This window comes from Dipodomys ordii, unplaced genomic scaffold, assembly GCF_000151885.1.
Source record: "Dipodomys ordii isolate 6190 unplaced genomic scaffold, Dord_2.0 Scaffold156, whole genome shotgun sequence".
In the NCBI taxonomy this organism is placed as follows: Eukaryota; Metazoa; Chordata; class Mammalia; order Rodentia; family Heteromyidae; genus Dipodomys; species Dipodomys ordii.
In genome coordinates this window covers 2,269,819-2,292,159 of record NW_012267372.1, presented here as the reverse complement: position 1 = coordinate 2,292,159, position 22,341 = coordinate 2,269,819, and the positions used below count along the sequence as shown (strand labels likewise).

The 22,341-nt window shown below is 56.0% G+C and overlaps 1 protein-coding gene across 4 annotated transcripts; it reads left to right on the top strand.

Moving 5' to 3' along the window:
* The first annotated feature begins 471 nt into the window (after nucleotides 1-471).
* Arhgef1 (Rho guanine nucleotide exchange factor (GEF) 1) lies at nucleotides 472-22,220 on the top strand. Of its 4 annotated transcripts, none has more exons than XM_013032662.1 (31): nucleotides 472-579; nucleotides 6,755-6,796; nucleotides 6,903-6,986; nucleotides 7,778-7,891; nucleotides 9,180-9,278; nucleotides 9,485-9,527; nucleotides 9,708-9,954; nucleotides 10,723-10,752; nucleotides 10,942-11,041; nucleotides 11,195-11,291; nucleotides 11,375-11,410; nucleotides 11,909-12,046; nucleotides 12,483-12,591; nucleotides 13,205-13,216; nucleotides 13,730-13,897; nucleotides 14,139-14,284; nucleotides 17,041-17,187; nucleotides 17,646-17,728; nucleotides 17,872-17,997; nucleotides 18,342-18,456; nucleotides 18,554-18,654; nucleotides 18,838-18,915; nucleotides 19,094-19,169; nucleotides 19,259-19,426; nucleotides 20,233-20,320; nucleotides 20,428-20,517; nucleotides 20,687-20,757; nucleotides 20,841-20,927; nucleotides 21,405-21,568; nucleotides 21,655-21,755; nucleotides 21,873-22,220. In XM_013032662.1, exons 2-30 carry the CDS (start codon nucleotides 6,773-6,775, stop codon nucleotides 21,736-21,738), a joined length of 2,925 nt encoding a protein of 974 aa, XP_012888116.1. In that variant the 5' UTR covers nucleotides 472-579; nucleotides 6,755-6,772; the 3' UTR covers nucleotides 21,739-21,755; nucleotides 21,873-22,220. The 4 variants fall into 4 exon arrangements, with proteins under 4 accessions (XP_012888116.1, XP_012888118.1, XP_012888119.1 ...); XM_013032663.1 differs by lacking the exon at nucleotides 472-579 and adding an exon at nucleotides 1,122-1,806; XM_013032664.1 differs by lacking the exon at nucleotides 13,205-13,216.
* Nucleotides 22,221-22,341: the final 121 nt, after the last annotated feature.

Genomic DNA, 22,341 nt, shown 5'->3' with positions numbered 1-22,341 from the left:
GATGGGGGGAAAGCAGGGCTCAGAGAGAGGAAGGACCCGAGCAGGAAGAGCAGAAGACCCCACCTGGGAAAGGGAATGAGGGACCGAGATCCAGGGCGAGGGTCCCAGGCGGGGTCAGGCGGCCTGCGGCCGGGAGGGGGAGGCCGCAGGGCGCGGGGTTCGCCCCTGGCCCGCAGATAAGGCCAGGAAGTCGGGGGATTGGGAGACGCAGAGGATGGGGAGGGGAGAGGGATCGCGAAGTCCCCCCCCCCCCGCGTCCCGCGTGAGGACAGACAGACATACAAAGCATCCACGGAGAGCCGGGCGGGGCTAGTGCCCTCGGGGCAAGGAGGAGCCGGCGGTCGGCGAGGAGAAGGGGAAGGAAGCGGAGGTGCCGGGCGGGCGCGGGGCGCGGGCAGGAAGCAGGGAGGGGCAGCGGGCGGGGGCCTCCGGAAAAAAAGAAAAGAGAAAAAAAAAAAAACCGCCCCAACTTCCTGCCCCGCCAGAGCCAGGAAGCCGGAGCCTGGACACCGGGCCCGGGATCGCCCGCCGAGCCCGACCTCGGGCGCCCCGCCGGTCACCACCCCGCGCGGACACCAGGTACTGGAGGGGGAGGGGGTGGCCCCGCCCGGCCTCCGCCCCTCGGCTGCCCGGAGAAATGGGGAAGAGCGGGCTGCGGGGGTGCTGGGACGCTGCTGACAGCCGAGGGGCCCCCGGCTTGCAGCCTCAGAGCCCGCGGCCTCCTCTCCTGGGATCTCAGTGTACCCATCTGTCAAAGGGACGGATGCCCAACCAATAGATGGGGGTGGGGGTGGGGGTGAAGGATGGTTTAGGCTTCTCCCCTAGATCGTCCAGTGGAAGAAAGGACGATCACATCCATCTATCTGTGGGGAAACTGAGGCACGGGGAATCAAACAGATGGGTCCCTTTGTGACACTATCTATGTCCAGTTAATTTGAACTTGAACGTGGCTTCCGCCCGCCCTTACGCCGACCTCCAACCCTGCAGGCTTGAAGGTCACCCCCAAAAGAAAAACAATAACAAACTTCCGTGCAGGGCCGGTGTGAGGCTGAGCGTTGCAGAAAGGGTTTAGAAACTTAATTTTTTTTCCCGGGTCACTAATTATACCCTGGGAAATAGGTGTTGGGCAGAGAGAGCTGGACCCTTCTCTGCATTGCACGGAGAAGCAGATTGAGCCCTGGGCAGTAACTGCTTCTAGAAAGTTACATTGATGCCGGCGAGCCAAAGTTAAACTTAAGCTCAGAGTTTTGCAGCGGAGCGGACTGGCGGGATGGCCAAGGGATCTGATGGATCAGCGTTCGGAATTCGGGGAACTGGGGAGACAGAGAGGGGGACCTCCTCCGGGCTCCCCCCAGTTCGAGGTCCGGAGAATTGAGGTGTCGAAGATCGCCGAGATTTGCGTTCTGTCTGTCTGTCTGTCAGAGCCAGGAGTTTTGGGACCTCCCGCTCCCTCTGGCGGAGGGGGCGGGGCCCCGGGAGAGTGACAGGAGCAGTCGAGATGACGGAAACGTCAAGCCCTCCACGTCAGGCTAGAGCGGCCCTCATTGGCCAGCGTGGCGCCGCGGAGAGCTAGAGCGTCCGGCGCGGCGCAGTCGAGGTGTCGGGGAGGCCGATACCTGGACAGGCGTCAGGCTAGAGCGGCCGGCGGGAGGAGTGGGAGGAGTGGAGCTGAGCGCCCAGGCGCCTGGTGGGGCGGCTAGAGCGACGCGGCGGCGCGGGTGGGGGAGGCCTGGAGCTCGCGCGCGGAGGCTTCGGTTCCGGAGGCTGCCCAGGGGGGCTTCTCGGCCCCCCCCACCATCCGAGCAGGTGAGGGACGCGGCTCCAGACGGGCTCCCCCCGGTGGGCACCGGACCCCTGACGGTGCACTCTCTTCCCCCACCCCGGCATCCCTAGCTATCCACACTGCCACATCCGCTGGCATTTGAGGACCCCCTGGAGACCCCCTTCCCCCCCTTTAGGGCTCACGAAGGCCCTCCACGCTCAGTAGAGTTGACAGGGGTTTCTGGCTAGCATCCCTTAAACCTGGGGCCCTAATAAATAACAACAACAACAACAACTTTAGGCCCGGGACTTACTTCACACCTATCAAATTCTGTGCCCCCTCCCATCCCCTGCTTTTTTCCTATAAAACCAGCAACTTTCCCTCTGTAGTCGTGATGCCCAGATTCTTTAGACCCACCGTATTTGGGGTTGGGGTGGGAGGGGGAGATACACATTCCTAGAACCCTCTTCAGGTTCTCAGGTTCTTGGAGATTCTGGGCCACTTGACTTGGGAGCCCGGAATTCTGCACTAGAGACCTGGCACCTGTTCATGTGTACCTCCTTTTCTTCAGGACAACCTCACACATCTCAGCCCATGGATTCTTCTAAACCTGCCTTGACAGCTTCCTCCTTCCCCTCCCCCAGCCTCAAGCACACTGGGCCACCTCTGTCCACCAGAACTCTAGGCTGTCAGTTGCCTGTTGATCGATCTCACTTGATAGCTCTATCTTTGTAGGACCCTATATCCTAAACCTCAAACACTCCCATCCCATTTCTTATTTTTTGTCAGTCGTGGGGCTTGAACTCAGGTCTTGGGCGCTGTCCCTGAGCTCTTTTGCTCAAGGCTAGCACTCTACCACTTTGGAGATAAGCGCCTCACAGAATTCCACCAGGGCTGGCTTTGAACCTTGATCCTCAGATCTCAACTTCCTGAGTAGTGAGGATAACAGGCCAAAGTCACCAGTTACCTGGCTCCCTTTGTGGAGCTGCTTGCTCCAGTCTGTACTCCTGCCCAGGCCACACTGTCCACATGCCCCTCCCTGTCCTTCCCAGACACAGTAGACCTAATGTATCTCAGACCTTTGATTGAAGTACTGAGATTTTAGCTTCCTAAAGGTGGAGTGTGTGTGTGTGTGTGTGTAAATGTGTGTGTAATGTGATCAACTCTGGAGCCAGACTACTTGGTTTTTAAATCCTGTACCTTATGACCTCTGTCTCAGTTTCTTGTAAAATAGGGATAAGAATGACAGTAGTCCTCCCAAATAAAGCAAATCCAAGTCAGGAGCTGGGCATGATGGTACCCACAGCTATAATCTTAATTACCTGGGAGGCCAAGATTGGGAGGATCAAGGCCAGGCCAGCAAAAAGGTTAGCAAGATCTCATTTCAACAATCCTAGTTGTATGGGAGGTACACAAAGGAGGATTGCTGTCTGAGGCCTACCTGTACACAAACTCAAGACTTTACCTGAAAAATAATGAAAGCAAAAGAGTTGGAGGTATAGACTATAAATGGAATCCTTCCTAGCAAGCATGAGGCCCTGAGTTCAAATCTCCATCATCCCCCCCCACCCAAAAAATAATGTTGGCTTCATGAGGTCATTGAGAAAATGAAATTACTTAAAACCTTTAAGGTAATAGTGCTGTTTTTGTCACATACTGAGTGCATGTCACATACCGAGTGCATGTAAAGTGATAGCTCTTCTTTTAATTTTTTTTTTGTCAGTCATGGTCTTGAACTCAGGGCTTAGGTGCTGCTCCTGAGCTCTTTTGCTCAAGGCTAGTGCTCTACCACTAGCACTACTTCCAATTTTCTGGTGGCTAATTGGAGATAAAAGTCTCAGACTTGCCTGCCTGGGCTGGCTTCAAACCATGATCCTCAGATCTCAGCCTACTGAGTAGGTAGGATTATAGATATGAGCCACCAGCATCTGGCGATAGCTCTTATTTCTTCTTCCTCTTCCTCCTCTTTTCCTCCTCCTTCTCCTTCTTCCTCTTCTTCCTTTTCCTCCATTTTTCCCCTTCTTCCTCTTCTTCATCTTTCTCTTCTCCTCCTTCTTTTCCTTCTCTTCCTTCTTTTCCTTCTCCTCCTCGTCTATCCTTCCTCCTCCTCCTCCTCCTTCTTTCTATTATTATTATTATTATTATTGTTTTGTTGGTGGTGGTCATGGGGCTTGAACTCTGGGCCTGGGTGTTATTCCTGAGCTCTTCAGCTCTAGGCAGGTACTCTACCACTTGAGCCACAGCATCACTTCTGGTTTTCTGATGGTTTATTGGAGATAAGAGTTTCCTGGTCTTTCTTTGAACTGCCATCCTCAGATCTTAGTTCCCTGAGTTGCTAGGATTACAGGCGTGAGCCACCAGCACCCGGCTCTTCCTTTCTGCCCTGCCTGGCTTTGAACCAAGATCCTCAGAGTTCAGCCTCCTGAATAACTAGGATTATAGGTGGCAGCCACCAGTGTCAAGCTCTACTTCTGCCTTTTTGGTGTTTAATTGAAGATAAGAGTCTCATGGATTTTCCTGCCTGGAGTGGCTGGGAACCAGAATCCTCATATCTCAGTCTCCTCAGTAACTAGGATTACAGGAATGAGCCGCAAGCACCCAGATGCAATTTTATTTATGTAAAAAAAATTTTTGTCCGTTTTGGGGCTTGAACTTAGGTTTCTCAGTACTATCCTTGAGCTCCGTTTGCTCAAGGCTAGTGCTCTACCACTAAGCCACAGTGCCACTTCCAGTTTTCTGGTGGTTCGTTGGAGATAAGAGTCTCACTGATTTTCTTGCTCAGTCTGGCCTCGAACTGACTGCCATACTGAGATTGCAACCTCCTGAGTAGCTAAGATTATAGGCATGAGCCACTGGTGCCCAGCTACATAATCATTTGACAATGCTCAACTCTTGAAATTAGTCAGGCTTGGATGGTGGACAGCTACACATTATGGAAAAGAATAAATTGGATGCCTGGACAGGTGGACCCTTGGGATGGTATTTGGACATTGGAGAAGGCATCATTGTTTAGTAATTGGCATCAAATTATACCTCCCACTTATTGAGTACTAGGGAGGGGCCCTCTAGAGGAGAAAGCTGGCTCATGCAAGGAGGGTTATAAATAGCTTTGGGGTGTGAGATGCTGTCCCTCCCTCAATGGTCCACAGAAGACTTTGCTGGAAAGGTTCTGAGAAGAGTGTGGACATGGGAAGGGAGACTGAGAAAGGCAAAGAAAGGAAAGGATGGGAAGAGTCAGCTTGAGATCCAGAGCTAGATCCAGAGAAATTAGCATGGGAAGAGTGGGAAGGGAGGGAGGAGAGCAGGGGAAGGAAGGGAGCAGGGAGAGGAAGAAGATACAAGTGCCTGGACTGGGAAGGTGGCTCAGTGGTAGAGCGCTTGCCTTGCATGCATGAGGCCCTGGGTTCGATTCCTCAGTACCACATAAGCAAAAAAGAAAAAAACCGGAAGTGGTGCTGTGGCTCAAGTGGTAGAGCTAGCCTGGAGCTGAAGAGCTGAGGGACAGCACCTAGGCCCAGAGTTCAGGCCCCAGGACCAGACTAAAAAAAAAAAAAAAAAGATACAAGTACCTGAGAGTGGGCTGTTCAAGACCCTCTCTGTTTTTTTTTTTGGGGGGGGGCAAATACTGAGACTTGAACTCGGCCTAGCCATTGTCCCTTAGCCTTCTCCCCCTTGAGGCTGGTGCTGTACCACTTGAGCCACAGCTCCACTAGAGCTTTTTGGTGGCTATTTGGGATGAGAGTCTCCGGAACCTCAATTCTCAGACCTCAACCTCCTGAATAGATAGGACTACTGGTGTGAGCCACTGGTACCAGGCTTTAATAATTTTACATTTAAATATCAACAATGAGTTGAAACTGACCTTCTTTGTTTTTTTCTTTTTCTTTTCCTTTTTTAAAAATTTTCTGTCAATTGTGGGGCTTGATATCCTGGCCTGGGTGCTATTCCTGAGCTTTTTCACACAAGGCTAGCTCTACCACTTAGTGGATGTTTAATAAGAATCTCATGGAGCTGTGCTCACGCCTGTAATCCTAACTACTCAGAAGGCTGAGATCTGAGGATCACAGTTCAAAGCCAGCCTGGGCAGGAAAGTCTATGGGACTCTTATCTCCAATAAACCACTAGAAAACTGGAAGTGGCGTTGTGGCTCAAGCGGTAGAGTGCTTGCCTTGAGCTGAAAAGCACAGGAACAGCGCCCAATCCTAGAGTTCAAGCCCCACTATCACCCCCCCCCAAAAAAAAAGAAATGGAATTTCCTGTCCTGGCTGGCTTTGAACCTTGATCCTCACATCTCAGCCTCCTGAAATAGGTTAGGATTACAGGTGTGAGCCACTGGGCCTGACCCTGCCCTGATTTTTCTGGGACCAGAAGCCTAAGAAGCTGGGGATGATAGGATCCTGAACTAGAAGAGTCTAGAGTGAGGCCCCAGGTTCCTGAGGGAAAAGGGTTCACAGTTTTGTTTTCTTTTGTGTGAAAGAGTTGGAGGTTGGGGGTTCGCCTTTGTGACTTCCTGTCACAGGAAGTAGGGCTGGTGGGTTCAGAGGCAACATCCTGGCCTAAGCCTGTCACAGACCAGAGAGCTCCCCACACCTCAGGCCTCTCCTTCCTACCTTCCCCAGAACTAACTCAGCTCCACCTTCCTCAAGGCCCCAACCCCTTGGGACCAGCCTTTACCTCCCTTGGCCCTCTCTCTTTTAGAGACCCAAATTGCCTGCTTTCCCCACCAGTCCCCCCCTCCCCCAGGGCCAGGAACCCTGGGCTTCAGGGCCTGCAGCCTTTTCTCCCCCACATCCCCCAAGCGCCCTTCCTTGGGCTCCCCGCCCCCTGGCTGGCCTGTGAAGGGCTCTTTGTGGCCACACAGAGGCCCCATTGAGCTGGGTAGGCCGGGTGGGGGGTGGCTGTTTACTCACCTTCACACCTGGGCCAGGAATCTGTGAGTAACCTCCCCTCCCACCCCACTCCACCCCTAACCGCAGCCCCTCCTCTCCCCAGCCCTGCAAAGCCCTGGACATGGAAGACGTAGCCCGAGGGGCGGTGAGTATAGAGCTGGACTCAGCCAGGATTGGGGGGGGGGTGGAGAGGGTTGGCAGCTGCAAGGCAGGGAGCCCTGTAGCCTGAAGCTGTCTCTCCTCTTCCTCAGGCCCCAGGGCCTCCAAGACCTGGCCTAGTGCCCATCAGCATTATCGGAGCGGAGGATGAGGATTTTGAGAACGAGCTGGAGGCGGTGAGCAGAAGCTAGGGTGCATATGCTTCTGTGCGGTCCTTAGTGGGTGTCCTTCTTCCGTTCTTCATCTCTGCCCATCTTCTGTCTCTCTCCACCTTTCACCTCTAGTCTAGTGTTCAACCTTGAGTCACTGCTCCACTTTCAGCTTTTTTTCTGGGGCATGGTGTGTGGGGTAGTTAATTAGAGATTAGAGTCATGTATTTTTCTGCCTGGGCTGGCTTTGAACCGTGATCCTCAGATCTCAACCTCCTGAGTAGCTAGGATGACAGGTGCAAGTCACTGGTACCTCGCTTCTACTCCTCCTCTTCTTGGTCTTTGTCAGTTGTGGGGCTTAAACTCAGGGCCTGGGCATGGTCCCTGATCATTTTTGCCCAAGTCTAGTGCTCTATCACTTTGAACCACAGCCCCATTTCCGGTTTTCTAGTGGTTAATTGGCAATTAAAGAGTCTCATGGATTTTCCTGCCTGGAGTTGGCTTTGAACTGTGATCCTCAGATCTCAGCTTCCTTAGTAGCTAGGGTTGTAGGTATGAGCCACCAGTGCCCAGTTCTCTACCCTACTTCTTGTAGCCCCAACTTATCACTGCCTTCCCTGCATGAGATGCCATCCCTTCTCTGCAGAGCAGCATCTGATTGTGTCCATTTACCCAGCTGCCCTTACTGTCACCTTAACAGCACAGACACAGCTCCCCACCCACTTTCTACCCCATCATAGCTCCATTGGAGGACAAGCCCAAGCTCCCCTGCACCCCCCCCCCCTTCCGGCACTCAACCTCCCTGTCCCCATGACCAGAACTCAGAGGAGCAAAACAGCCAGTTCCAGAGCCTGGAGCAGGTGAAGCGGCGTCCAGCCCACCTCATGGCCCTCCTGCAACACGTGGCTCTGCAGTTTGAGCCAGGACCCTTGGTAAGGATGCCCAGGAAGGGAGAAGGGGGAAGGCTGGGGCAGGCAGGCACTCAGTGAGCTGCACTGATACTGATCAGCCTGGATGCTGATCAGCCTGGAGGGCATGGAGATCCAGATCCAGAACGTAAAGGTCATAGGGCAAGGCCAGACGTGGGGGCTCTGCACCGGCTGTGGTGTGAGTGCTCCATGGAATCCTGAACAAGTAGCAAGTACAGAGCATGCTCAGAGCAGGCTGTGTGCACAGCGGCCTGGCAGAAACCACGTCCTGTTCCCCTTTTGGGCCTGTGACAGCATCAGCCTCCCGTAGGAGACACAGCTCCTCCTGGGCGCTCTGGAGGGATGGATATCAGGCTGGTCTCCCCAGGGGTTGTCACCAGACAGGTGTTCAGGGTGGATATTCTCGAAAAGACTATGAGCCATTGTAGGTCTCGTCGATCCTGACAGAACCAGGGAACCTTCCTAATCAGGGTACCAGTGGCCCAGGCCTGTAATTCTAGCTACTCAGAAGGCTGAGAACTTGAGGCTCTAGGTTCCAAGTCAGCATGAGCAAGAAAGTCCATGAGACTCTTAACCTCCACATTAACCACATCATGAGGAAACAGGACCATGGGGAGCCACATAGAATCAAAAATATTGGCTGGGAAGGTGGCTTAGTGGTAGAGTGCTTGCCTAGCATCCATGAAGCCCTAGGGTTCGAGTCCTCAGTACCACATACACAGAAAAAGCTGGAAGTGGTGCTGTGGCTCAAGTGGTAGAGTGCTAGCCTTGAACAAAAGCAGCTCAGGGACAGTGCCCAAGCCCTGAGTTTCAAACCCCTGGACTGGCAAAACAAAACAACAAGAACAAAAATATTCCTGGTGTGCCACCTCTCCTCCTCTCTCCCCCTACCCGGAGGCTGCAAGGAAGATAAGGGCCTCGGGCAGTCAGGGTAGAAATCAGGGAGTGTTTCTCTACGGTAATTTTCTTTTTTTGGGGGGGGGGTGTCCGGTCATGGGGCCTGAACTCGGGGCCTGGGCGCTGTCCTTCAGCTCTTCAGCTCAAGGGTAGCGCTCTACCACTTGAGCCACAGCGCCACTTCTGGCTTTTTTCTTGTTGCTTATGTGGTACTGAGGGATTGAACCCAGGGCCTCAGGCATGCAAGGCAAGCGCTCTACCACTGAGCCACCTTCCCAGCCCGGGAGTGTTTCTCAAAGGAGGTGACAGTTGACCCCCCTAGCCCCAGTGTGGCTTTGCTGGGGGAGCAGGGGAGCCAGGAAGGAATAGAACCGTGCTCTGTGTCCTCTCCCAGCTCTGCTGCCTGCATGCCGACATGCTGGGTTCTCTGGGCCCCAAAGAGGCCAAGAAGGCCTTCCTCGACTTTTCCCATAGCTTCTTGGAGAAGACCTCGGTGAGACACCTGCTGCCCTGACCCTTGACCCTGGCCCCTGCTTGGTCCTTCCTGGAGACCCCTTTGTGCATCCCCTAAGCTCCACCCACTGAAGAACACACCCATCTGGGCCCTATTTCTGCCCATAAAGCATCCTGGCCCACAACCCTGTGGCCCCCCTAGGGCCTTCCCTCCTCCCACCTCACTCCAGTCTCCCCCCCGAGCAGGTCCTGCGGGTCGCAGTTCCTTCCAACGTCACCTTTGAGCTTGGTAAGGAGGAGCCTTAGGGATGAGGGAGGGTCTCTGGCTGGTTGGGCCAAGAAATCACCTTCATTCATTCATTCATTCATTCCTGCATAGTGGTGACAGCCCAAGGAAGCTTGGCTGTCAGGAGCCAGGGCCTCGGAAACGTGGTCCCGTGGTCCCCAGCCCCTAAATGTGTCCCTGCAGACCGCACTCGACTTGACCTCATCTCCGAGGACGTCCAGCGACGCTTTGTGCAGGAGGTGGTCCAGAGTCAGCAGGCGGCCGTGAGCCGGCAGCTGGAGGACTTCCGCTCCAAGCGGCTCATGGGCATGACGCCCTGGGAGCAGGAGCTGGCCCAGCTGGAGCCCTGGGTGGGCCGGGACCGAGCCAGCTATGAGGCCCGCGAGCGGCATGTGGCTGAGAGGCTGCTGGCCCACCTGGAGGAGATGCAGTAAGTGGGGACCAGGCTGAGCCACCCTTGGCATCCACCAGCTCTCATTCACATCAGGGTTCGTATTGGAGTCCTGGGGCTCAAGCCTACCCTGCCATTTTTTTAAATTGGTCGTGGGGCTTGAACTCTGGACTTAGGCACTATCCCTCAGCTTTTCAGCTCAAGGCAAACTCTCTACTGCTTAAGCCACAGCGCCACTTCTGGTTTTCTGGTAGTTTATTGGAGATAAGAGTCCCACAGAGGGCTGGGAAGGTGGCTCAGTGGTAGAGCGCTTGCCTTGCATGTATAAGGCCCTGGGTTCGATTCCTCAGCACCACATAAGCAGAAAAAAAAAGAAACCAGAAGTGGTGCTATGGCTCAAGTGGTAGTGTGCTAGCCTTGAGCTGAAGAGCTGAGGGACAGCGCCCAGGCCCAGAGTTCAGGACCCACGACCGGCTCCCCCCCTCCAAAAAAAAAAAAGGTCCCACAGACTTTCCTTGTCCAGGCTGGCTTTGAACCATGATCCTCAGATCTCAGCCTCCTGAGTAGCTAGGATTACAGGCTTGGGCACTGTCCCTCATCTCTTCAGCTCAAGCACTCTACTACTTGGTCCACAGTTCCACTTGTAGTTTTTTGGTGGTTCATTGGAGATAAGAGCCTCATAGACTTTCCCTGCCCTGGGCTGGGTTACATGATTCTCAGATCTCAGCCTCCTAAGTAGCTGGGATGACAGGAGTGAGCCACTGGTCCCTTCACAACTTTGTCAGATGTTTTTCTTCTCCCCCACAGACACACCATCTCCACAGATGAGGAAAAGAGGTGACCGGGCAGAAGAGCGCAGGCGAGGTGGTTGGTCTGGGCCTGAGGAGCTCCCTGGCTCTGCTTCCTCTGCCTCACAGGAAGTGCTGTGGGAATTGGGAAGGGAGGCCCACCTCAGCCTCTGGGGTAGTCAGGTACTCCCGATGGGGGTCTGTGTACATTGGGGTCCTCATCACCTCCTCCCCACAGTGCCGCTGTGGTCGCCGCCATCAGCCTGTACATGCGCTATCTCGGAGTGCGGACCAAGAGTGGGGATAAGAAATCGGGACGTAATTTCTTCCGGAAAAAGGTGCTGAGGTCAAACCTGGCCTTTTCCTCTTCGGGGGCCTCCCCCTCCCCCACACCCAGGGGAGCCTCAAGACTGGACACTTGAGGTTTGGTTCTGCTTTGTGTCATCTTAGGAATGTTCACCCCTCCTTCCCTGGCCCCCATCCTCCTATAGGTGATGGGGAACCGGCGGTCAGATGAGCCCCCCAAGACCAAGAAAGGGCTGAGCAGTATCCTGGATGCTGCTCGATGGAACCGGGGCGAGCCTCCAGGTATGGGGGGGCCAGGGCCATAGCCCTGCCTGCCGTGTCTTCCCCAGGCGGTCCGTACCTCACGTCCCCCTCTCTCATTTCAGCTCCAGACTTTCGACACCTCAAAGGCGAGGTTGATGGTAATGAACTTGTTGTAGCAGAGCATCTATCCTGGGACCTGAAGGAGGAGGGGTGGGGGCTGGACCCTTGTGTCTGAGGGAGGGAGGGGGCCTGGGATCTGGACCTCTGGGTCTGAAAGAGGAGATGGTGGGGTCTGAGGGAGGAGGACTCAGTGTGTTGGGAGGGTTGTTTCTGGACCTTAAGGGAGGAGATGGAGTTAAGACCCTTGTGTCTGAAGGAGGAAGGCTGGAGCTGGACTCCTGGGTCTGATCAGGAGGGGAGGCTGGGGCCTGAGCCTGTGTGTTTGAGTAGGGAGGGCTGGGATCTTTATCCCTGGGTCTGAGGGAGGAGGGCTGGGGCCTGGACCCCTGGGTCTTAGAGCAGTGGGGTGGGGAGCGGGTACCTTACTGGGGCTCTGGGGCCTTAAGAGAAGAGACAGAGGCTGATGTCCTGGGCCTCAGTGGTTGGTATGGAGACCGCTGCTCTTCCATTTCCCCTCCTTCTCACTGTCTCTCCAGGGGAAAAGCCAGGTCCTGTAGACCGGAAGGGAAGCCTTGGCGTGCCTTCTCGGGACAGGACTATTGGGGCTCCTAGTCAGGACACCTCTGGAGTCTCCCTGAGCCCTCTGCCTGTGGACAGCCCATATCGGGAAGCAGGTGAGAGGTTCAGGGGCTGGGGGGGCCCGCACGGGGCGGCAGGGTGAGTGCCACCAGCCCCAGGGACACCTCTTGGGGTAAAAGACTTGGCTCACTATTGACACCTCCCTCCTTCTTACCATCTGCACCTGGTTACCAGTGAGCGCGTGTGCACATGCAGGTTCTGGGGCATGAACTGAGGGCCTGAGTGCTGTCCCTGAGCTTTTTTTGCTCAAGACTAGCACTTTTCCACTTAAGCCACATTAAGCCTCAGTTCCACTTCCAGCTGTTTTGGTGCTTAATCGGAGATAAAGAGTCTCATAGACTCCTGCCCAGGCTGGCTATGAACCTCCATCCTCAGATCTCAGCCTCCTCAGCAGCTAGGATGACAGTGGTGAGCCAATGGTACGGAGCTCCATGGACTTTGTAATGTGCCTCACTCCGGCCTCACCTACAGGATCTGATACCTCCCTGGAGCCGGGAGACACTCCTTCACAAGGCCCCCCTACAAGTCTGGAGCCCCCAGCACCCCCAGAAAACCCAGAGGACGGTGCTGAGACAGAGAGGTACCTGGGCAGGGTCTCAGGAGGGCCTGGGCTGAGCAGGGACAGCTGATGGGGGCTGGGAGGGTATGTGGGGGTTGCAGCCGCCATTTGCACCTGCCTGTTCCCAGCCATGCCCTCACTGCTAGCTCCCTCCTGCCTTTGTTCTGTATCTGTCTTCAGTCCTTTCACTTTCCTCCTTTCTTCCTTCTTCTTCCTCGTTTGCGGATCCTTCTCCTCTTCTCTTTCCTCTGTATTTCCTGTCCCTCTGCCTCCTTTCTGGCCAAATTTCCTTCTACACCCTCCCTTCCTCTTCCTCCACTCCAAACTATCTGCCTTTCCCACCCCTTCCATTTTCTATCCTTCCTCTTCTTTAAGCCCCGCCCTCTTTAAGCTCCACCCACCTGGCTCTTCCCCTGCTCCTGTCCCATCCACCCCGTTCCCCCCCCCCCCCCCCGTGCTCCCTGCTCCCTTCCTGCTTCCTTCCCGGGGGCCCTGTCCCCCTCAGAGTTGGGGGACAGGTTCTGCCCCCTGCCTGTCCTCGTGCTGCTGCTTTGGGGACCCTTTGAGGGGGGGTGTGGGGAGGTGAGCTGGGTTCCATTGGGTCCACCTCTGACCCTGTACCCTCTCTCCCCAGAAGGTGGAAGAGGTGGGTGCCTGGGCCCTGGGTGGGGGAGGGCCAGCCCTCCCCTGCTTCTCCCAGCCCCTCCCTTACCCCCCCATGGCCACTCCATCCCCTCCACCCTCCCCCCATGAGGGGTGGGTGGGGACATCACCCTCCCAGTTGAAGAGCTAAGTATGGAAATCCTTCCCTCTTTCTCCATGTCCCCACCTCAGGGAGGGAGGGGTCCCTCTACCCTCTTGGCCGCCTCCCCTCCCCCCCCCACCCCAGCAGCCCACAAATCCCACTATTCCTGACAATTCTCTTCTGTTGCATGTTGGTTCCTGTCCTGTCTCCCTGTCCCTGTCCTGGTCTTTCCCTGTCCCTGTCCCTGTCCTGGTCTTTCCCTGTCCCTGTCCTGTCCTGTCTCGTTGTCCCTGTCCTGTCTATCCTGTCACTGCCCTGTCTGTCCTGTCCCTGTCCCTGTCCTGTCTCCCTGTCCTGGTCTCTCCTTGTCTCTGTTCCGGCCTCTGCCTGACTGTCCTTGGCCTTGGGGTGCAGGCTGCCAGGGCGTCTGGGGCGCTCAGAGAGCCTGCGGGTGAGTGACCGCCGCCGGCCTTCCCGGGGCAGCCTCGGGGCTAAGGGCCGGGGTGGGGGCCGCTCCCGGAGCGACGTGGACATGGACCCCAGCTCCGCCACGGCCGTGCTTGGCCCCACCCGACAAGCCACGTACGTTACTCCCTGTCCACACAGGCCGTCTGGAGAGTCAGGGAAGGGAGGGCTCCCAGAGCAGCGGAGAACTGGGCAGCCAGTGGCCGAGGCCACAGAACCCCTGTCCTAGGCCTTGGGAGAGAGGGGTGTGGGGTTAGACCACTCTAGGGGCCACCAATGCCAAGACCACAGAGGAGTCGAAGGCTCCTCCCTGGGGTACCACCAAGCAAAGGGTACCAACGAAGGCCTCTGTCCACAGCCCTGAGCCTGGAGATGATGGGGAGCCGGGACGGTCAGGACTGGAGCTGGAGCCAGAAGAACCCCCTGGGTGGCGGGAACTGGTCCCCCAGGACACCCTTCTGAGCCTTCCCAAGAGCCAGGTGAAGCGGCAGGAAGTGATCAGTGGTGAGTGTGGGGCCCTATCCACCCTACTCTGGCCAAGGACAGGCACGGGGAGGCGTCCACCTCCATGTTTGTTACCATGGGGAGAGCTTGAGACAGGTGAACCCCACAGTAGCCCCCTCAGAGGGAGAAACATCAGTACAACAGCTAACGTGACCCATTCAGGCTACTTGGGAGACGTGAGGATAGAGATTTGAGGCCAGCTCTGACAAAGTTACCCTGAAATCATCCTACCTGAGAAAGTAAGACCAGTGCCAGTGGTTCACAACTATAATTCTAACTACTGAAGAGTCTGAGATCTGAGGATTTCAGTTCAAAACCAGCCCAGGCAGGAAAGTTTGTGAGACTCATAGCTCCAATAAGCCACTAGAAAACCGGAAGTGGAGCTATAGCTTAAAGTGGTAGAGCACTAGCCTTGAGCAAAAAGGCTCAGGGACAGTACCCAGTCCTTGAACTCAAGCCCCAGGACCAACAAAAATAAAAAGTAAAAGGACTGGGGTTGTGGCTCAAGTGGTAGAGGGCTTACCTAGTGTGTGTCTGTGTCTGTGTGTCTGTGTCTGAACTCAGGACCTTGAGCTTGGCTAGGCAGGCATTCTACCACTTAGCCAAATCTCCAGCACTTTATTGCTTAAGTTACTGTTCAGATAAAGGTCTCTTGTTTTGGCCTGTGGCCATAGACCTAGCTCCTCCAACCTGTGCCTCCCAAGTGGCTGGGACTATAGGTTCACACTACCATGCCTATCTTTTTTTTGTCTTTCCAACTTTCTACCCTGGCTCACCACAAATTGTGGGCTTCACAGTCTCTCCCTCTCTAGTAGCTGAGATTATAGGCATGAGCCACTGCACCCAGCCTTGTTAGTTAGTATGATCTTAATGGCTTAGGGGAAAAAGGGTTCCCATAGGGAGCACTTGGGGAAAATAAATGAATACATTAGCAGTGCTTGCTTCTGAGTAGAAAAATAATAGTGTATTGTTTCCATCATGATTTTGCTATCTGCTTGGTGAGACTTTTTTTCCTCAGTTGCTAAGCTTGAACTCAGGACCTGGCCACTGTCTGAGCCTCTCTTTGCTCTTGGCTAGTCAGGAACCTGAGATCTGAGGGATCCTGGTTTGAATCCAGCCTGGGCAGGAAAGCTCATGAGACTCTTTATCTCTAAACACTAGAAAACCAAAAGTGGTGCTGTGGTTCAAGTGGTAGAACACTAGCCTTGAGCTGAAGAGCTGTGATACAGCACCTAGGTCCAGAGTTCAAGCCCCACGACCAACAAAAAACAAATAGGGGCTGGGAAGGTTGCTCAGTGGTAGAGTGCTTGCCTTGCATTCATGAGGCCCTGGGCTCAATTCCTCAGCACCACATAAGCAAAAAAGAAAAAAGCTGGAAATGGTGCTGTGGCTCAAGTGGTAGAGCGCTAGCCTTGAGCTGAAGAGCTGAGGGACAGCGCCCAGGCCCAGAGTTCAAAACAACAACAACAAAAAACCAGCCAGGCACAGATGGCTCATTCCTATAATCCTAGCTACTCAGGAGGCTGAGATCTGAGGATTGCAGTTCAGAGCCAGCCCAAACAGACAGATCCTGAGACTCTTAATCTCCAGTTAAGCCCAAAACATCTGGAAGTAGAACTGTGCTCAAATGGTAGCGTGCTTGCCTAGACCAAAAAAGTTCAGGGACAGAGCCCCAACCCTGGGTTCAAGCCCCAGGACCAGCACCAAAAAACAAACAAACACGCACCAATAACAAAAACCAGAAAGTAAGGCTGTGAAGATATCCGGATGGTTAGATATAGTTTGCTGGCAATGGAGTCATCTGCTTCCCAGTTTACATGGGGATTTCCAGGTTTTATCCTCTGCAGACAGTCCCAACACAAGAGAAAGGGTGGTGGCTCAGGGAATCCTTAAAGTTGTGTGTGTGTGTGTGTGTGTTTTTACGCATGTGTACATGTGTGTAGTTGTGTACACACATGCATGTGTATGCACCAGTCCTGGGGTTTGAACTCTGGGCCTGGGCGCTATCCCTCAGCTCTTCAGCTCAAAGGTAATGCCCTACCACTTGAGCCACAGCGTCACATCTGGCTTTTTTCTGGTTTTAAGAATCGAACCCAGGACCTTCATGCATGCGAGGCAAGCACTCTACCACTGAGCCACCTTCCCAGCCCATCCATGAGCTTTTTTTGTTTGTTTTTTGCTCAGTGCTAGCACTCTACCACTTGAGCCACAGTGCTACTTCTGGTTAATTGGAGATAAGAATCTCACAGACTGCTGGGCGCTGGTGGCTCACGCCTGTAATCCTAGCTACTCAGGAGGCTGAGATCTGAGGATCTCGGTTCAAAGCCAGCCCGGGCAGGAGAAACCGTGAGACTCCTATCTCCAATAAACCACCAGAAAACCGGAAGTGGCGCTGTAGCTCAAGTGGTAGAGCGCTCGCCTTGAGCTGAAGAGCTGAGGGACAGCGCCCAGGCCCAGAGTTCAAGCCCCACGGCAGACAAAAACAAACAAACAAAAAAAAAGAATCTCACAGATTTTTTCTTCCCTGGCTGGCTTAGAACCTTGATCCTCAGATCTCAGCCTCCTTAGTTGCTAGAATGACAGGTGTGAGCTACTAGTGCCCTGGCTTATCAAAGGATATTTAGGAAGGTGAATGACTCAGAATGTCCCCCCAGTAGGAAGCACCCCTCTGGCCCTGTCCCTCCCCCAGTGTACCAGAGACAGTCCCCCCCAGATCTGGCACCCTCCCCAGCTTCCTGCTTTGGGGCTCCCCACAGAACTGCTGGTGACAGAGGCTGCCCATGTGCGCATGCTGCGTGTGCTACACGATCTCTTCTACCAGCCCATGGCGGATGGGGGCTTCTTCCCCCTGGAGGAGCTACAGAACATCTTCCCCAGCCTGGATGAGCTCATCGAGGTGCACTGTGAGTTCTGGGCTGAGTCCCTCCTGCTCCCTCCTTTTGTGTGTGTGTGTGTGTGTGTGTGTCAGTCATAGGGCTTGAACTCAGGACCTGGGTGTTGTCCCAGACCTTTTTCACTCACAGCTAGTGCTTTACCACTTGAGCCACAGCTCTACTAGTAGTTTAGTGGAGGTAAGAGTCTCATAGACTTTCCTGCCTAGCCTGGCTTCAAACCTGGATCCTCAGATCTCAGCCTCCTGAATAATTAGGATTATAGATGTGAGTCACCAGCCTCTAGTCAGCTCCCTCCTTTATGCCTCCCTAGACCCAAAGCTCAGCAGCCTCTGTTCCAGGGACCTCCCATTCCTGTCCCCATGTGCTCATTGTCCCTAAGGAGCAGACCGATGCCTGCAGCCAGGTTCAGACAATCCTCTCGGGGGGGCCCCCACCAAACACCCCTTTTCCTTAAACCCCTCCCCCAGCTTTGTTCCTGGACCGCCTGATGAAAAGGAGACAGGAGAGTGGCTACCTCATCGAGGAGATCGGAGACGTGCTGCTGGCCCGGGTGAGGATGCCCGCGCTGCCCGGCCCCCTCCCCCTCCCAGGCAGGGGTGCGCCAGGCCTGGCCTAGTTGAGGCTTCCATCTCTGTTTGAGGCAATGTTCCTGCTAATCCCACCTGAGACCTTGCCTGGCTTGACTCTCTCTAGTTTGATGGTGCCGAGGGCTCATGGTTCCAGAAGATCTCCTCCCGCTTCTGCAGCCGACAGTCATTCGCCTTGGAGCAGCTCAAAGCCAAACAGCGCAAGGAGCCTCGATTCTCCGCCTTTGTGCAGGTGAGGAGGCAGGAGCAGGTTTTGGGGTCCTCGGGAGGATGGCTGGGTCTGGACCCTTGGGTCTGAGGGAGGATGCTGGGTCTGGGGAAGGAGGTTGGGGGCTGGACCCCCTGAGTCTAAGGGAAAGGGGCTTGGGCCAGGATTCCCTGGGTCTGAGGGAAGAGGCTAGGCCTGGACCCCTGGGTCTGAGAGAGGAAGACTGGGATCTAGATTTCTGGGTCTGAGGGACGAGAACTGGGGCCTGGACTTGTGAGGGTGGAGGGCCTAAAGCTGGGGTCTTGGATCCTGGGGGACTGAGGGGCTGAAGTCCTGGCCTTGGGCCCCCAACACTGCTGTCCCCTCAGGAGGCAGAAAGCCGCCCACGCTGCCGCCGCCTGCAGCTGAAGGACATGATCCCCACAGAGATGCAGCGGCTGACCAAGTACCCCCTGCTGCTGCAGAGCATCGGGCAGAACACAGGTACTGGCCTGACACCGCCCCCCACTCCCCCCCACCCCAGCATGGCCTCCCATGGAGGGTGGAGGTTCACCCTGGCTGGCCTCTCCCTTGCCCACAGAGGAGCCGGCAGAACGGGAGAAAGTGGAGCTGGCCGCCAAGTGCTGCCGAGAAATCCTCCACCATGTCAACCAGGCTGTTCGTGACATGGAGGACCTGCTGGTGAGCTGGGCCTCAGCAGCTGGGCCCGGGCTGGGCGCGCTGGCTCCCTCCTGCCGTCCTAGCTCCTCAGGAGGCTGAGCTCTGGGTCCTGCCAAGTTACTCTTGGCTCTTGACCTCTTTGGGGAGTTACTGAGGTTGTACCCCATGCTTGACTTGTTTCTGTGACCCTCCCGTCTCTGGCAGAGGCTCAAGGATTTCCAGCGGCGCCTAGATTTGTCCCACATTCGGCAGAGCAGCGACCCCATGCTGAGCGAGTTCAAGGTGGGCTCTGTGGTGCCCCCCCCCCCCATGGCCTGTTCTGTTCCTACTGACAGAAAGAGGCTCTGATTCCACCCTGCTGCTGGCCCCAAACTCCTGTCTGTCCCCCACCTGTGGTGCCTGCTGCCCTCCTTTCCCTCCTTCCCTCCCCTCTGCTGACCATGGCTCCCTCCTGCCCCAGAACCTGGACATCACCAAGAAAAAGCTGATCCATGAGGGCCCGCTAACGTGGCGTGTGACCAAGGAGAAGGCTGTGGGTGAGTGCCCAGGTGGGGCGGGGCAGGGCAGGAGGCCAGTGAGTGGGATGTGGGGAGCGACGTGAGCACCCACCGGCCTCACCCCACAGAGGTCCACGTGCTCCTGCTGGATGACCTGCTGCTGCTGCTCCAGCGCCAGGACGAGCGGCTGCTACTCAAGTCTCACAGCCGGACACTGACGCCTACCCCCGACGGCAAGACCATGCTGCGGCCCGTGCTGCGGCTCACCTCTGCCATGACCCGGGAGGTGGCCACTGGTCAGTGTGCCGCAGGCTGGCAGGGGGCGGCGCACCTGTGCAGGGCTGGGGTCCCTCTAGCAGTCGGGATGCGCACTCGGGGGAAGCAGGGAGCCAAAGGGGCCCAGCGACCAAGAAGTTGGCCCAGGCTCTGGTGGCTCCTGCCCTGTCATCCTAGCTACTCAAGAGGCTGAGATCTGAGGAGTGTAGTTCAAAGCCAGCCTGGGCAGGAAAGTCCATGAGACCTTCATCTCCAATGGGCCATCAAAAAAAAAAAAAAGCCAGAAAAAAAAAAAAAAAAAAGCCAGAAATAGAAGCCATGGCTCAAGGGATAGAGTGCCAGCCTTGAGTAAAAAAGTTCTCAGGGGGCTGGGAAGGTGGCTCAGTGGTAGAGCGCTTGCCTTGCATGCATGAGGCCCTGGGTTCGATTCCTCAGCACCACATGAGCAAAAAGAAAAAAGCTGGAAGTGGCGCTGTGGCTCAAGTGGTAGAGCGCTAGCCTTGAGCTGAAGAGCTGAGGGACAGCGCCCAGCCCCATGACCGGACCCCCCCCCCAAAAAAAAAAGTTCTCAGGCACTGAGTTCAAGCCCCAGGACTGGCACAGGAAAAATGTTGCCCTGCAGCTGTGGACAGGAGTGGGCGGGGGGGGGGGAGAGGTGGGGCAGCAGTTAGCATGGGGCTGGGGGAGAACACGGGGCCCAGGGAGGGTGCATTGCGTCATTGCCTCTCAGGGGCCTCCCAGCCTCTAGCTTGTGCCCAGGGACTGGCACGCAGGGAGTAGGAGGGGCCTTCCTGGCTGTGAGCCCCATCTCCCCCTCCCCCTGCAGATCACAAAGCCTTCTATGTCATTTTCACCTGGGACCAGGAAGCCCAGATATATGAGCTGGTGGCACAGTCTGTGTCAGAGCGGACAAAGTAAGAGGGATCCTTAAGGGCAGATGGGGTGGGAGGTCCTTGCCTGGCTGGTGGGGAGGGGGCGCGGAGGAAGCTGACTGCCCTGAGCCCATGACCTGTCTCCCCAGTTGGTGTGCCCTCATCACAGAGACTGCTGGATCCCTGAAAGTCCCAGCCCCTGCCAACCGCCTCAAGCCTCCCCGGCCCAGCCCAAGCAGGTGAGGGGGCAGACACCTGGAGACCGGTCCGGGTATCCATGGCAACCAAGCTCAGTGTGCCTGTGTGCCCGACCCATCAGGGCCTCTGTCTCCTAGCTCCACACACCCCCAGCCCCTGCCAACCCCCAGAGCCAGGGGCATGGGGTCACCCAGCACTTCCTCCTTCTAGCACCCGAGAAACCCTGCTCAGCAGCTCCGAGAATGGCAACGGTGGTGGCCGAGACATGCCTCCAGCAGAGGGTGAGTCAGGAGGGGTACGGGGGTGCTCTGGGTTGATGGGGGAAACATCCAGGATCTGAGCACCCTCTCTGTTCCCCAACCAGCCCAGACTGAGAGAGCTCTCAGAGACCTTCTGCCCTTCTGCAGACCCGGTGCCGAAGGCCAGCTCGCTGTCACAGCCCTCCAGAAAGGTAGCATAACCCCCATCCTCCAGGACCACCAAACATGCCCAGACCCTGTTCGCACTGTGTGTGTGTGCGCGCGCGTGTGTGTATACACAGGCGTGTGCCAGTACTGGGGCTTGAATTCAGGGCTGGGCACTGCCCCTTAGCTTTTTCTACTCAAGGCTGATGCTCTACCACTTGAACCACAGCAATATTTCCATGGTTTTGGTATTTAAGCCCTGACTTGCTTTGAACCTGATCTTCAGATCACAGCCTCCTGAGTACTAGCTAGGATGACAGGCAGGAGCCACTGGTGCCCAGCAAGACTTGAAAACCCACGTTTCTACCCCATCTACACCCAAGTTCCTCTTTGTGCTGCAGCTGCCCTCTGCCCCCCCCCACGCCTTCCATCTCCAGCCTCCCCTGCACCCCTTTTTAAACCTCTAAACTCCAGCCCAGGGCGCTGCATCTCATAACTGCTCCTCCCCCCCGCCCCCCCCCCAGTGCTGGCCCTGAAGCAGCTCCTGTTGCCTGCGGAGGAAGACCGTGGGGCGGGGCCTCCCGGAGAAGGGGACGGGGTGCCAGGTGGTGGTCCCCTGGGACCTGCACAGACCCAGGAAGTTCAGGAGCACCTGCTCAGCTTAGAGGAAGCCCTAAAGCAGCTGGAGGTGTGACTGGTGGCGGACCCGGGTATGGCTGAGGCGGGAAGACAGCGCCCCCTCTTAGCCATAACCTCGTCTTCCTCCCTGACCAGGAGTTAGAAGAGGAACTCTGCCGCCTGCGGCCCCTCCTGTCTCAGCTCGGGGGGAACCCTGTCCCCCAGTCTAGCTGCACTTGAGGTCTCTGCCCTGGCAGGTGAGTGGGTGGAGGGGGCTGGGCGGCTGCCCCTTGAGGGGACAGTGGCTGTGTCTGTTCCATCTCACCCCTGCCCCCTCCGCCTCCTGCTTCGTCTGCTCCTCTCTCCACCCCCAGGCCTTCCGCCAAGAGGAGAGAAACGAAGGAGAAGACGTGAGGGCCCCCCATCCCAAAGCAACTGCAGCATCACCTACCCCAAGGGCCGGAGAGGGAGCCAAGATACCAAGGCCACAGCCTGGGGGCTGCCCCCCTGCGGGGTCCCTGCTCCTCCCCCTCCCCTGCCTTCTCTCCTCATTTTTCTGCTTGGGGGGGACTCAGGGCTTCACTGAAGGGGCATCGCTGGGACCCCTCCCCTTTTCCTGGGCCATCTCAGTATTGCCTGTTGGGGGACACCCTCCCACTCCCCCCCACCAAGTGCCTTTACTCTTGTGGGGTTTTTTTTGTTGGTTTTTTTTTTTTGGTACCCTGGAGGTTTATTTTTAATATATATTATCTAAGGACCCACGGTCTGTGTGTGCGTCAGTGCGCCCCCGTCTGGGGCCGAATGGCTGAACATGAATTATTACTCCCAGATGCTGCCATCCCC